The 14,186-nt window shown below is 47.2% G+C and overlaps 1 protein-coding gene across 9 annotated transcripts in view; it reads right to left on the reverse strand.

The window, feature by feature from the left end:
- Positions 1-14,186, reverse strand: part of COL13A1 (collagen type XIII alpha 1 chain) — a 76,384-nt gene that overhangs the window by 39,552 nt on the left and 22,646 nt on the right. For 8 of the 9 annotated variants that reach the window (XR_013775135.1, XR_013775136.1, XR_013775137.1 and 5 more), the window contains 4 exons: positions 6,209-6,244; positions 5,586-5,612; positions 3,846-3,896; positions 606-641 (listed from right to left, as the gene is read on the reverse strand). Coding sequence is in view for 1 of the 9 variants with exons in the window: in XM_079312639.1 (XP_079168765.1) it covers positions 606-641; positions 3,846-3,896; positions 5,586-5,612; positions 6,209-6,229 (135 nt within the window). In the remaining 8 variants the exon portion in view is untranslated. Of the gene's footprint in view, positions 1-605; positions 642-3,845; positions 3,897-5,585; positions 5,613-6,208; positions 6,245-11,120; positions 11,125-14,186 lie in introns of those variants that run through there. The other variant, XM_079312639.1, reaches the window with a different exon arrangement.

The following is a 14,186-nucleotide window of genomic DNA, read 5'->3' on the forward strand; positions in this document are numbered from 1 at the left end:
GAGTGCTGCCAGCAACTGTTGGATTAAAATGAAATTTGCTTTGTCCTCTCCTGGGCATAATCTCTGCTCTTTTGCAACTGTGCTGGAGAAGAATTCCCCTTCATGTCTCATGTCCTTTCCCTTTGGCATGACCAGGGTGTTCAGCCTAGCACAGTCCCCAGCTGACCCTCAGCAGGCAGTTGGATCCCAGGCACTTGCTGCTATTGGAATATCACCTAAAAGCTCAATTAAAGTTGGAATTTCCCCTAGCTATGTGTTGTTTTCTTTGTTTGGGATAGGGTTATTTCTTAGGATGGTTTTCTTTTACCAAACAGATCTGGCTTTAACTATGTTATTTTAACACTTTTTTTTAAATTAATTTCCTTTCAGAATTGTGTGGTTTGTTTTGTTTTTTTGTTTGTTTTTTTTTTTTCCTCCCTAAGTATAATTTAAAAGAAAAAAAAAAAAAAGAAGCAGAAAAACAAATGAAGGAAAAAATTGCTTTTTCCAGTGATATCAGATCAGGTCATTGGTTTCAGGAAGAAATGATGAGATACAGAAAGCACTTATGAGGCTTCCTACTAATATCACACCTCTGTACCTCATAAATTAAGAGTTACACTCACCGGGAATCCAGGAAAACCTCTTGTTCCAGGCTGGCCCTGGGAAGGATGGAACAGAGACAGCAGTTTAGAGGAACTGAAATGGATTTTGATGCATCCTAAGTCCTCTCTACAGAGCCTTTCCTCTGACCAATTATCCTACAACTCCCTGAGGAGATACCCAATTCCCCTCCAAGGGGAAAGTGTCTTGGGAAGGAGGGGAAATCTCTCATCCCCACTCCAATTTGTACAGGGCCAAGAAAATGCTGGAGCAGCTCCAGTTTGGATTGCAGGCAGTTTCCTTGAAGTCTTTACATTAATTAAATGGGTGTCCCTAGCCCATATGTTAGGCTTTTGGAGTATATTCCAGAGGCTGAGCTCATTTTATGGCAATTCTTGCTGCCATAAACCTGAGATGTTTAATGCAGGGTGCTGTTCTGTGCAAGACAAGCCTTGCAGGTCATGATGTCTAAATAGAACCATCCCTCTCCTCCTCCTCCTACCCTCATCTTATGTCCCAGCTCATTCATTTTCCTCACAAATAATTCTGGAGATGATTTTTTTTTTTTTTCTTCTGGGATTCTTTTTTTCCTTTTTTTTTTTTCTGGTTGGGTTTTTTTGGGTTGGTTTTGTTTGGCTGGGTTTTTTTATCCTCTGAGAGCTAAGACAAAAAGAAGAGTTAGGGTGTGTGATGAGAGGAACATGAGCATCAAGACTTTTCCCCCCACCCCTTCCTGGCTAGTTGTGGCTACCAGTTTGGGATCAGGTACAGCAAACACTGGCTTGGGATGTGTCTGGCAGCTTCTCCAACCCCTACTTAAGACCACCAAAAAAAGAGAAAATGTCGTGGCTGTTAATTTTTCAGAGTTCTTCAGTTTGCGGGCCTGTGACATCCCAGGCACAGGCACTGTAGTTTTGTTGGAAAATATATTGCTTCACTTAAGGATTTTGCAGTCTGTTTCCCAAAAAAAGCAGAGACTCAGTGAAGGTTTAGCCCTGAAGAGGATGGGCCCAAAGAGCCTCTTTGCAGGGTTTAGGGATGCCCCCACCATGAAATCCCTCACGTCTCACTGAAGAGTTCTGGTTTTGTGCACAATGCTAGCAGGACCTAATCACATTTGCACTGTTTCTTCAGTTCTGCAAAGCTGAACTTGCTCAGCTCTGCTTTGCAAGACACACACAAAACCACCTGGCCCTGTTGGCCAGTGACCAGAAGGGAAGATAGGTTATAAATTAAAGGATCTGTCCACCGCTGGCTTCTGAAAAGGCAAGAAGCAAGAAGAGCCTAGCCAGAATTCATTAATTTTGGCTCCCTGCTGGACACCTCCCTGACAAAAAGTGCTAAAAAAAGAATTAGGGAGAAAAACCTGGAAGTGGTGCAGTTTGGCTTCCTCTGTAGACTACAGAGTGTTGCCTCTTTCTCCTCGGAGCAGAATGATCTGCACGGGATCACGCCAAGACAACAGTTCAGCAGTGAGTGATTCCAAGAGACTGTTTTTGTTAGGTGGCTGGTTTTTCCTTGTCTTCCTTTTCAAAATGTTGATTGCATGAAGTATGTAATGCTGGGAGCTGCCAAATCATGGAGACCGTCTGTTTCTGCCACTATCGGCGCACTGTCCCTCCTCTGGCCAGGAGCTAAGCAAAAACTTCAACCTCCAAACAAAAATCTGGAAACTATTTGTCATCCCACATCTTTCCCAGTGGCCCCTTGGCCAGGGTTTCCTTGTTTGTCTTCGGTGCTCAGCCATCCTTCTGACCTATCACCAGCTCCCCAGGAAACTGGATCATCTTCACAGTAGGATTTGCAGGGGGAAAGTGTGGAGTTGGGCCAGTCCTGGCACCTCAGGGCCTTGACTGGTGTAGGCAAAACCCCCTTTTAGATACCATTTGCCATCTGATTTTTCTGCTGTTTAAAGACACGACGTGTTCTGCGCTTTCCCAAACAGCAGCAAAGCAATCAAAATTGTCCTGCAGCCCAGGCACGTGTCCTTCAAGAAAACTGTCTCCTTTGCAGGACCTACATGGACAGGAACTGATGGCTTTTCTCTCTGATTACTGTAATTACTCTCTCCAGAAGGTTGACAGCCAGAGCTTGTGGGAAACAGCAAAAGCAGCAGGGCACTTACCCTCCAAAATCTGCTGTTTGTGGAGCAGGGTGGTCTTGCTCAGACTTTGGCTTGAGAGATTTGCCAGCCCTTCTTCCTTGCCTGGACACGTGGCCAGGAGCCATCTGCTAGGCATAAAACACTTGGGGAGACCCATTTGGGCCCTGGGCTTTGGTTCTGTTGCTTCTCAAACTCCAGCATCCCCAGCAGGTGGGCAAAGCTGGTTTTTATTAGAAACACTTGTCATGGGGCTTTTGGGAAGTTAATTGGAAAGCCAGATGTAGCCAAGTGTTTGCACTGCCTGGGTGTCTCTCACTTGACCTCTGCCATGAAACAAAGGCTGCCAGCAGCCCATCCTCTCTGCAGGTCAAGGACAGTGCTCTCCACAGGTTAATCACAATTGGAAGTGCCCACTGGGAGGGAGGGAATTGAATCTCCAGGTCTTTTTTCATGGAAATGCCCCATGAAGGCTGTGCAGGGGTGGAGAGGAGAGGTCTGGCTGCACAAAAGCAGAGACTTGATGGCTGAACCACAGTGCATTTAGGGCACTCCAACCCTTCATCTTGGCCTTTTTTTAGGGCCCTGTCCTTCCAAAAAGTTTTGTCTGGCTGACTCGTTGCACCTTGTAGAGATACTTTTACTGGAAGAGCCTGCAAAATCCTGCCTTTTCTCAGCCAGATGAGTGGTAACCATGCTGACAAAGAGCTTCCAAGGTTTTGGGTACAGGACAAAGGCCTCTGAACTATTCTTTGTCTCTGTGAGCTCCTCAGTCACTGCCTTAGCTCCTATCCTGATCTTCAGTAAAATCAAGGGGCTTGTTCCCTGCTGATTAAACCAAATCAGGTAAAGGGCAAATTTTCTCCAAAAGTGATAACAGCCCCGTGGCAAAAAGGAAATATGCTCCCTCCTTTTAAATGGAGGAATTTGGTTTCCTTGCTAAGGGAAGGCTTCGTTGTTTGCTCTGGAATATGAGCTATAATTTCATTATATATAGTATATAATAGCAGTATAAAACCAAGGCTGGCTCAGCATGGGAACCACATTATACAGCGTTTTTGCTCTTTACAGCTGATGCTGAGTCTTAAAGCCCCTCCTAAGTCTTTCCCAGTAACTTGCCCACATCCTGCATCAGACAAAAATAGAGAGAGAAGCCACTCACGGGTGGACCACGGGGCCCAATGATAGACATGCCAGCTTCTCCTGGAGCACCCTGCAGAGAGACACAGCAGAGGAAAAGGGGTGAGAACAGCAGGGGAAACAGCTGTATTCCTGTCAACACTGGGGTTAAGTGAGGGTGCCCTAGGTGTGAGATCTTCAGGGCTTATGGGGCAGCTGCTGTTCTGGCCTCCCCCAGATCCTGCCTGATACTCTGGGAGAAAATATGTCCTTGAGAGCTGCTCAGATGTGCCAGAAAATGGAAGCTGCACAGCAAGGAGGAATATAAACACATAAAACACTTTCTGGCAAAACAGAGGTTCTGCCCCATTGCAAGTGTGAAAGATGGCCTGAAACCCTTTCTGCATCCTTCCTGCGAGTTCCAGGAGGATTGTGTCCTGCAGAAGAAAGAAAAAGAGGGATGTGCTGGACTCCAGGGAAATGGGAGCTATAGGCAGCTTATTTGGTTGCCTCCAGAAAATGCCTCACTTGCATGCTTCTCAAACTCAGCTGAGATGTGGATAAAACAAAGCAAAGTGCTTGCTGGAAAAGGAAACAGCTGCCTCTCCAACTCCCAGCCACCCACAGTGTGTGATGGGCAGGACATGTCACTCTCCTTGGAAACATGGTGTATTACTAAGAGGCAGCTCCAGAAGTGCCCTGGGCTGAGGAGTTTCGGGATGGAGCATCCCATAAACCAAGCAGCCTGTAAGAAAGCAAAGCACTCTGCAAAATAAAGCTATGGACTGCCAAAGACTTGGAGCTCTCATGGAGGGCTTTGGGGAAGCAGGGGGAACTAGGAGTGCTTTTTTTTCCATTGTTTGTATCTATCTGCTGTCCCTTCATGAAAACTTTGGCCAGAAACAAATGCAAGGATATGCAGAGAAAATAGCAGAATGGCCTTGGGTGGGAAATTCTGGTCTGTTGGATAATGTTGACTGGTTCCAATGAGCAAACAGTGAACACAAGGAGACAGAATCTCTATCCTGCTTTACCCTTCCTTTTGTGTTTTCCTCTATCTATTATGAAGAGGAGCAAATGGGTCTGGTATGGTACTGCATAGACAACCTTCCTTGTCAGGCAAATATCTACACCTTTCTTAATTCATACATACTGTTATTCAGGTTTTCAGGAATCCCAAACACCTCCATTTCCCTGCCCTCTCAGGTGGGAGGTACTCACAGCTCTGGGTATACCAACACTAAAATGCCAAACACTTCGAAACAGCAGGACTGCTTTGTAAACCAGCACTTTGTGGGTACAAACCCCAACTCACTGCATGGCAAATAGTCTGTGAGACAGTGTCCCACAGACTCAAACTCTTAAACTACACTGTTAGATTTCCTCTAAATGCCACTTTTATTCCTTACTCCCACCTGCACCAGGGATCAGACTAACCTGGGAGGTAGAGGGGAGCTGCAGGTTGGTTGGGGCAAGCAGAGCTGCCAGAAGGGGAGAAAATCAATGGTTAAAATCCAGGAAGCTTTGAAGGAAGCCCTGCCTGTGCCCACTGGCTCTTATGCTGTTAGTAAATTGTCATAAACAAGAAACACAGCATCTTTGGAGGCTGACTGGCCTGGAAGGAATTTGGGAAATACACTTGCACTGACACAGAAGATGGGGCAGCCCAGGGGTGTGGGAGCCCAAAGCTGGCTGCAGTGGCCATGACTGTGACAGGGAAGCTGGGGCTGGCCCTAGAAGAGGACAGTTTGGGGGTGCTACAGGCTACAAGAGGCTGACTCACCTTCTCTCCAGACTGCCCTTTTAGTCCCTGGGTCAGTGGCAGCCGTCACAGCCACATGCAAGAGGGTGCAGGGAAGAGAGAGAGAAAGGGAGAGAGACAAACACAGGCATCAGCAGCAATGGCACGCTCTCCCACCCCACAACCCTGGCTATGGGGCTGGGATGAGCCTCAGCTCCTGCCCCAGTCCTCTTCCCTCACCATGGGATGCCTGAGCAAGGAGCAGCTCCAAAATGCAGTGCTCAGCCAGGCAGGGGATGGCCCCCTTTGCTCAGGGAAGAGTTATTTGGAAGGAGCAGCTGCCAGTGGCAAGCAGGGGTGTGTGTTAGCAAACCTAGGATTAGCAAGCCCAGCTGGAGCACGAGGTGGCAGTGGGAGACACCCAAACAGGGGGATGCTGAACCAGAAGAGGGCCTGGAGAATACAGCAGGTGAAAAAGAAACACCTCCAGCATGTATGTGGCTTGCTCACCCTGCTGAGACCAGAAGTGATGTGGGGATCAGGGAGAGTAGTTTTGCTCAAACTGACAAGGGTTACCCTGAAAGCCACCCTCCCCCAGCCCCAAATCCTGGGGGTTGGAAGAGAATGGGAAAGGTAGGGCACACAAAAGAAGTGGCTTGACTTACCGGCCGCCCAGGGATTCCCATCGCACCTTTGTCCCCCTGGCAATTAAGGCAAAAATCAGAGGGAATTGGTAACTGGCCAAAAGCAAGGTTATAAAACAGCACAAATGAACTAAGCCACAGCAGCAGCTTCACACTGTGGTGCAATGTCCAGGGATTTTGAGAGAGAGAAGATAAAGTTAAAGAGTGTGTTTGTGTATGTCCAAACCTGTCTTTACAATGTCTGAGCCACCAGCCCATTTCCACACATGACAAACCCAAGCATCTCACAACAGAAATTACATGCAGAAATTTAGGCAGCAAAAGGAAGACAGGAGTCTCCAGTCAAACAAAGTACAATCCCTATTTCCAACACTTCATAAAATCCAGGTCCTGGGAACTGGCTTCCTGCAGTAGCCAACTGTCACATTTTTGTCTTTCTTGACCAAAGTCATCTGGGTGTTAGCTTTTTATTTATAGAGTTATCACTTTAAAACATGATTCTCTTAGACTTGAAAATACTGTCCTGTCCAGAAGCAAGAGAAAAATGTGAGAACACAAGCTGACACAGGAAAAAGCACGTCTGGAAGAAGACATATGAGCAGCTGTTTTCAGTGTCCTCTACCCCTTTGAGATACTTCCCAGTGCATTGTCAGCATGTGAGTGATCCTAACAGTGGTTTTGGGAATGATTTGGGTCAGGTGACACTGGACAGAGCCTCATAAACACATGAACATAAGACCAGTGACAATTTTCTTCACCCACTTACCTACAAGGCAGTTGGCTGCCTCTTACAGCTAAATTGTACTATGCAATTTAAAAAAAAAAAAAACAACTAAAATTACCCCTTCTGCATTCCTGGTTGCCAAAACTGAAGGCTATGCAGATCTGGAAGATAGCAGCTCACTGCTAAAGGATCTTGATGATTATGGCTTCAGCAGTCATGTAGCTTTTGCTCTATATTTTGCAAAAATGACGTGATAATAATCCCTCAGTTCTGTTTCCAGTGATGTTTGGGGTTTCCTTATGTAAAACAGAACGTTCCTGCCCCTGGCTGACTGTGTCTGCAGACATAAACCTGGTTTTCTGGTTTCTGCAGCTGGAGACACCAGCCCCATTGGTGCCACCTCTTCATGCCTCCCCACACGTTCAGCCCCAGCGCGTGTGATGAACATAATCTGAAATCTCTGGAAGGGGAAGGCACTTAGCTCTGTTTGTTCTTCTGGGTGTACACAAAGGCTGTGTATCCCAAACTCAAACATTATTGCTTGGGATCAAACCATTCCCTGGTGGAAGTTCAGCCACTTCCCTCTGCAGAGCTGGCGGGGCTGTTTGGTGTGGGAGGCATTCCTTTCCATGCAGCATATGTCGTGATAGATTGGAGAGCCATATACACTTTGCAAAAGCACCCCTTTCAGGTGGATGAAACCCTGAACAGCTGCTTGATTTTAAGTTTTGTTGAGGATATATTATGGGAAACTGCTTTCTTCTAGGGTTTTAGGTGGGTTCTCAGCCCTGATAATATCTCTGTGTGCCAGCAAGGGAGCGGAACTCTTGGTGTCGGCATCTGACCCTGGGATTATTTTGTGGCTGCTGGAAAACACAATGCTGAGCTTTCCTCTACTTTTAGTCCCTTAAATGCTGCTTTCCTCCAGAAAGCTGAGCCCAGGCTGATTGCCCTCGTGGCTTTTGAGGTAAAAGCTGAATTTGCTTCTTCTGTCTCAGCTGTGGAAGAGCCCAAGGCTGGGGCTCAGGTCTCTGCTGTGAGTACCTGCAGTGGTACATGACTGCACCGTGTCTGGTATGTGGCTGTGCAGAGTTACAGCCCTGCAAGCAATAGCAGCAAAGAGGGAGCTCCCAGTAGGACAGCAAATAAATGCCAGATGTTTATAAGGAAAGGTTGTCTGTGACAGGGAGCCAGCAAAGAGCACTTGTGGGTGGATGATACCGTGTAGGTTGGGTAGAGTCATGAAAAGCTGCCTGAAGCTCCCACATCAGAGTTAAAAGAGCATGAAAGGCACCCAGCAGCCTCTGTCCTGAGTCAGGGGAGAGCCAGCAGTACAGTTTACATTTCCTTCACTGGGAAACTGCCTGTTAAGGCTCGTGCAGTCTCCAGGTGAGCCACAGCCTGGGGAGCAGGGAACCATCACCAGGAAACCACGCTGCTGCGATTCCAAAACCCACACTCCTTCCTCAGTCATGACTAACTCGGATGCAGATACTGTTGTTATGGATTTTTGCATTTGTCCCAAGGTGACTTAGGCCTTCTAAATCCTGCTGCAACTAGCAAATCCCATCAGCAAGAACATTGAACACTTTGCCTCTTCAAACAGACCTTCAAAGACATCTTCCAAAGTGGTGTTCCCCACACAGGAGAGTCTGTGAGGATTATGCTACCCTTTAAGTTTGGATCTACAAAGCTCCTGTTTGGGCCATGTTTTGTTTGCAATATTCTATTCCATGTCACATTTTTTATGCAAGTCCACTTTCTACCACCACATGAATGCTGGAGGCCTCCTGATCAAAGTACTGCCGGACAGAAAGAATGAGGGGATGAAACAGAAACAGTGAAGCATTTACCAGGAGCTGTGGCCTTCCTGTGAGGCCCTGTAACAAAATATCCCAAAACAGCAAAAACCAGCCTCAGACTCTGAAGGGAGGGCTTGATAAAGACATGGAATCACATGGAATGATTTAAGAAACAGAATGGTTAAAAAAACTCTGCACAGCTCCTTGACCATCAGCTCTGATTGCCTTGGTTTCCTAATCTCCTGCTTATGAAGTTTTCTCTCCCTTTGGCACGGCTCTACCCACAGCTCTCCACACGAGCTCTGAAGGTATCTGCAAGTCCACGGAGAACAAGCTAATTACAGGGCTTTGACTCTCTTCCTTAGCTTCCATCTGCTAAATATTATTTTTCATGTATGGAATTGCTGCAGTTGCCACAGAAATGTTGCATGATCAGAAATGGGAGAGAAAATGTCCGTGAGAGGATCGTTTGCTTCGGATGTGGTCCAGACAGCAAAAGGACTATTGCAGGATTTCATCACTTCCTTCCTTTGCCCCTTTTAGTCCCAATCTCATCAAATACCTTACATGACTGCGGGCTGTCCCTGCCTTCACCAAAGCCTTGCCTGACTTCAGGAATAAGGGTGGAAGCGCTGGTTGGGCAAGACAAGAACATGAAGTTCCCTTCTGCTGCTGTGGTGTTCCTCATCCATTTCCCTGGCTTTTGTCCTTGTTTTCCTGCACTGGGAGCAGGGCTCAGTGCATTTCTAATGCACATCTCCACACTCAAGCCAACACCAACACTGGGAGCTAAGCCCTTTCACCGAGTGTGTTGCCTCTTTTTGCAAGCTGGGAAACAAAAATGGGAGAGATGTGGGGTGGTCATTGCTTTGGGGTCACTATCCAGAACAGTGTGTATGACAGTCAGCCAGGCAGGAGCCCAGGATGTTGCTCATTAAATCATTTCCATTTCAGTCACCAGAAATGAGAAGGTGAGGGAGTATTTCCTACAGTGACATGTAGGACTCACTCAGCTCCTCAGAGCTGAACTTGTGCTCACAGTGACTGAGCCAATCTCACTCTCCAGCTGATCAGAAACCCAAGAGCTCCTGAATGAGATGAGGGTCCTACTAGTCCAAAATAAATTCCACTTTGGCTAAGAACACTCAGTCTGCCCAACTTCCTCTTGTTATTTCCATTGGCTGTAGCATTCCTCACAGCCTGCCCCAGAAGCCTGCTTGCAGAGACAGGTTCAGGGGGTCACAATAAGCCAGGATACAGTAGCACACAATGTCAGCACTTCTCTGGTGGTCCTATGTGCTTCTGCCAGGCTTCAATCTCTCATTACAATATTAGGTTTCTAACCCTTATTGCTGCAGAGGAAGCCTGGAGTGTGCACCTTCCTCACCTCACAAAGGCACTGGCTGCTCTCTAGATGAGAGATCTAGCGATTTCTCTCTAATTTCTCACAGCAATAGCAGAGATGCCAACACCACTACCAATTCTGTGCCCACCTCACTCCTTTAGGGCTAACATGTGGGCTGCCCAGGCTGAAGTGGCAGAGGAGCCAGCTGCAGCTGCCTGCAGAGAGGTGCTGTCCCCCTAAAAAGTCACAGCAAATGCTGAAATACATCCACTCCAGCAGCCAGTCCTGAAAGCCCCTGGGGTAAGCTATCAGTGAAATTCTGTGTGGATCAGGGGATCCAGCTGTGAAATGCTTTCAGACCTTTTGGCCTGGGAGGTGCAATTTTTTGGAAGATTGCTGTCATTAAATAGGTCTGTGCTCGTATATCTGTGGGAGTTCAGTCCATAGCATTTCAGCCTGATGAAAGGGGAAAGAAAATAGGTTGTGCAGCAACTACTACTCAGAACGTCATCTGCAAACTGTTTAAGACATTTTTGCGTGAACAGACAAAAGATGACTACCGTATGTTCAACTTCTCATGTTCCTTCACAGAAACCCTGAACAGCCCCTCTATTGTAACATGGGTATAAACCATTTCCTCTGCAAGGACCATGCTAGAGACAACGTTTCTTTGCAATCCTGAGAGCTCCAGGATTCAGCCCTTGCATTGCTGCTCTTGGTTCACTGTGGGTCTCCTAATAGCTGCAAGAAAATTTCTGCAATAACCTAGCTATTTTCCTGAAGCCCAAATTGTCTGTGCTGAGGTTTTACATTAGCTAACATTTGAAAAGGAAGCTGTCAACACAATTTTTCCTCTGAAATTGATAGTTGCACAGCTATACTTGAAGGCCCAGCAGCTCAGCCAGCCCGGGTGAATTGCAGGGAACAAGTCCCTCCAGCCCAGTCCCTGCCATGTGTTTGTGATCTATCTTTCCCTTTTCTGCAAACACATCTCCTTCAGCACGTGGCAGCCCATGCATGTGAAGCACAGCAGCTTCTCAAACCGTGGAGCTCGGTACTTACAGGCGGACCTGAAAGAGAGAAGAAAAATAAGCAATCATTAATTCTTTAATCGGTGATCTTGCAAATGTGTGAAATGATTAATGAAGAAACTACAGCTATTAAAGATATCAGGTACATTTTCTATTTAATACAAGCAAATTTTCCCCTTTTCTTCTGCCTCTGATCCCATAGAAGCCAACCTGCCCTCTCGAAAGAAATTCCCTCAAATACTTCGGGTTTCTTTTATTTTGGAAACTTTTTTTTGGAGCCTGCCAGTGTGGAGCACTGCATCTCCCTCAAACAGAATGGTTGTACAGTATATATCAGGGCTTAAACAGCACATTTCTTTCATCAGTTCCCAGAAAATTCCTCAAAATCCTGACAGATATTGTGTGTGTGGAAAGAAACCCCTGGACTCACTATTTTGTGGTTTCCTCTCTGTGGGAGAAGCAAGACACACCATACAACTGTCAGGGGTTTCTACATTTTCCATACTTTATAGACATTCTGTTTTCTTTTTTTTTTTTTTCCCTCTTCACACAGAGTGCCAAGAAGGAAGGCTAAGCAGTATAACAGGCGAGCTGACAGATAACAGGCAGCAACCTCCTCCTCGCACAGTGAGCACCTGCAGAATACGTCCTCATCCTGAAAATACCCCTGGCTGAATGTCCACAAAAGAAACCTGAGACTTGGGATGAACAAACGTTTTCCACATTGGAAATCTCTCACTTAGCATGTCTCTCTCACACCAGGTTTGGTGACCTGAAGCTGCCCTGTCAAATGTTAGACACTTTAGGCTTTTAGGCTTTCACTGTGGTTTATCAGAAGAGGTTACCTCTAGAAAGTAACTTTTGGTTAAAACACAAAAAATAACAACCACTTTTATGATGGCTGACAGAACTAAAGTCAGCACTCGCAGATGGAAGGCTTAACAACTCACAAAAATTTCCATCAAATTTAGGACAAGAGCTCAGGGGCAACCCAGATTTGGTTCGCCTGGCAATTGCCCACCACTGGTCTTGATCCTGAGGTCATTGTCCTGCTTGGTACACCAGGTCTAAATAACAAAAGGGCTTCTGATCAGACAGGTCATTTAGGAGGGCAAGGTCAGACGCATGCTGGAACCCTAGTTTATGCCAGACTGGCAGAAAAGAAAGAAAAGAAAAAAAAGAAAGTTTTCTGAGTCTGGCTTGGATGACAATAAAGTTCTGTGAGTGAACTGTTTTGGAGAGATTTTGTTTCAGACTGAGTGCCCTGTCACAAGGTCAGTGCTTACAGCTTGCCAACACACTGACTTTATTTCCATTAGCAGTGCTACAGAATCTTAATAACCCACCTACCTGCTCTGTGTGGACTTGGGGCACTCATGAACTGAACTGCTGAGCTAATACTCAAATAAAAACTTAAGGACATGACTGCCAACAGAACCAGCCCAAAATGGTATTGCCATGCCACTGAGAGCAAACATGAGCTCTTGTTTGCTCCAGAAGCTCCATCCACAGAGCAGAGTAAATCAGCAATGCCAGCAGCTCTGGGCCACACACCCCACAGAGATCAAAGCAGAGAGGAGCACTGGAGGCCCATCTCTGCTACGTGCCCCCTATAAAATTAATGGCTGTGTGAAGGGGACTGCACAGTCTTGTGTAAACACTCCTCATTGAGCTGCAGGGACAGTCTTGGCTGCAGTAAGTCAATCCAGGGACTGGGCTTCAAACGCCGGGATCATCCGTGTGACCCAGGAGAAAGCAAAGCCCTCAGACAGAGTCATTTCCAAAAGCAACATCATCTCACATGGGCTGGAGAAGGAGAAGGAGGAGGAGGAAAGATGTCCTAAAGACAGCAGGAAGGGAGGAGGTGCTGCTGGATAAGCTGTTGCAAAGCATAGGGGATTTTATGAAGCAAAATAAAGCTTCAGCAAAATGCTTTGGTCATACTGTGTCACAGTGATAAACGACAAGGGGGAGCAGAGGTTCTAAAGCAGCTCAGTCCTTAATACAAGTAGTAAATTGATGCACATTAGAGGAAAGAGTGGGTAAAGGAGGAGGGAAACACTTGAGCCTCTACTCTCAACAGCTACAACCACCAGCAGTGCAGCGAGCTCACAAAGCTCTGGCAGAGCTGCTCTGGCCCAGACAGGGATGTTGACAACTCTGCAAGCCAAGGGAACAAACCCATGAGCTGACCAGGCTGCATGGGACCCTTTACAAAAGTCACAAGAGCCACCACACCACCACTGCACTCAGTCCCTGTGACACGTCTCTTCCAGGCCCAGCCAGTTTGGGGCAACCATGTGGAAACTTGGCCTGCTTGCCCCCACATGGGCCTGGTCTTGGTGGTGAACCCCAAACAACCAGAAGCCAACAGTCTTGACAGCCACAAGCACAAATCCTACCTACTGGGGGTTCCTCCTCTCCTAAGAGCAGGCTCTTTTGGGGTGAGTGCTGCATAGGAGATGAGCTAGATTCCCTTTCCCTACAAACAGAGAAGTGATAAAAGCAACTGCAAACGTTTCCAAGCCCAGCCAGCAGACAGACCCAGAGCTTCCAGATCACCAAATTCCTCAGGCTTGCACGGACAGAGAAGCCACAGTTGCAATTAGCACCTCCAGACCCCGTGTGATTTGGAGCTGATCTTGCAGGGAGCGGAGCGGAGCTGGTGCTGGCACGGGGGCTGCAGCACGAGCATCCACCCACGGCGGGCTGCTCAGGAAGCATCTCTCCGTGCTGGAAGGCACTGGAGGGCTGTAAGTGACTGCAAGAGCTGTTTATCCAGCTGTGAGGCTTGTGGAGCAGCGGGGGACGGAGGAGGGGACAGAGAAAACGTGTCAGGCTGGACGAGTGGGAGGAAGCAGCGGTCTCCTGTGAAGAGGAGACCTCCAGAGCACCTTTGAAACTGAGCATTGAGAAAACAAAGGATTCTTGTAAGGGTACCCAAGGTCCCTCCAAACATATGGCCTCTGGAAACGAGCACCATCTGCACTGTCCCTTTTCAGCTGCTCTGGTTTTTATGCAGACAGAAAACTTCCTGAGAGAAGCTCTGCCTTTCCGTAGCCCAAGCGAGCAAATGAGCAGCCACCTAAGGGCAGGT

Source organism: Erithacus rubecula (genome assembly GCF_903797595.1).
Source record: "Erithacus rubecula genome assembly, chromosome: 9".
In the NCBI taxonomy this organism is placed as follows: domain Eukaryota; kingdom Metazoa; phylum Chordata; class Aves; order Passeriformes; family Muscicapidae; genus Erithacus; species Erithacus rubecula.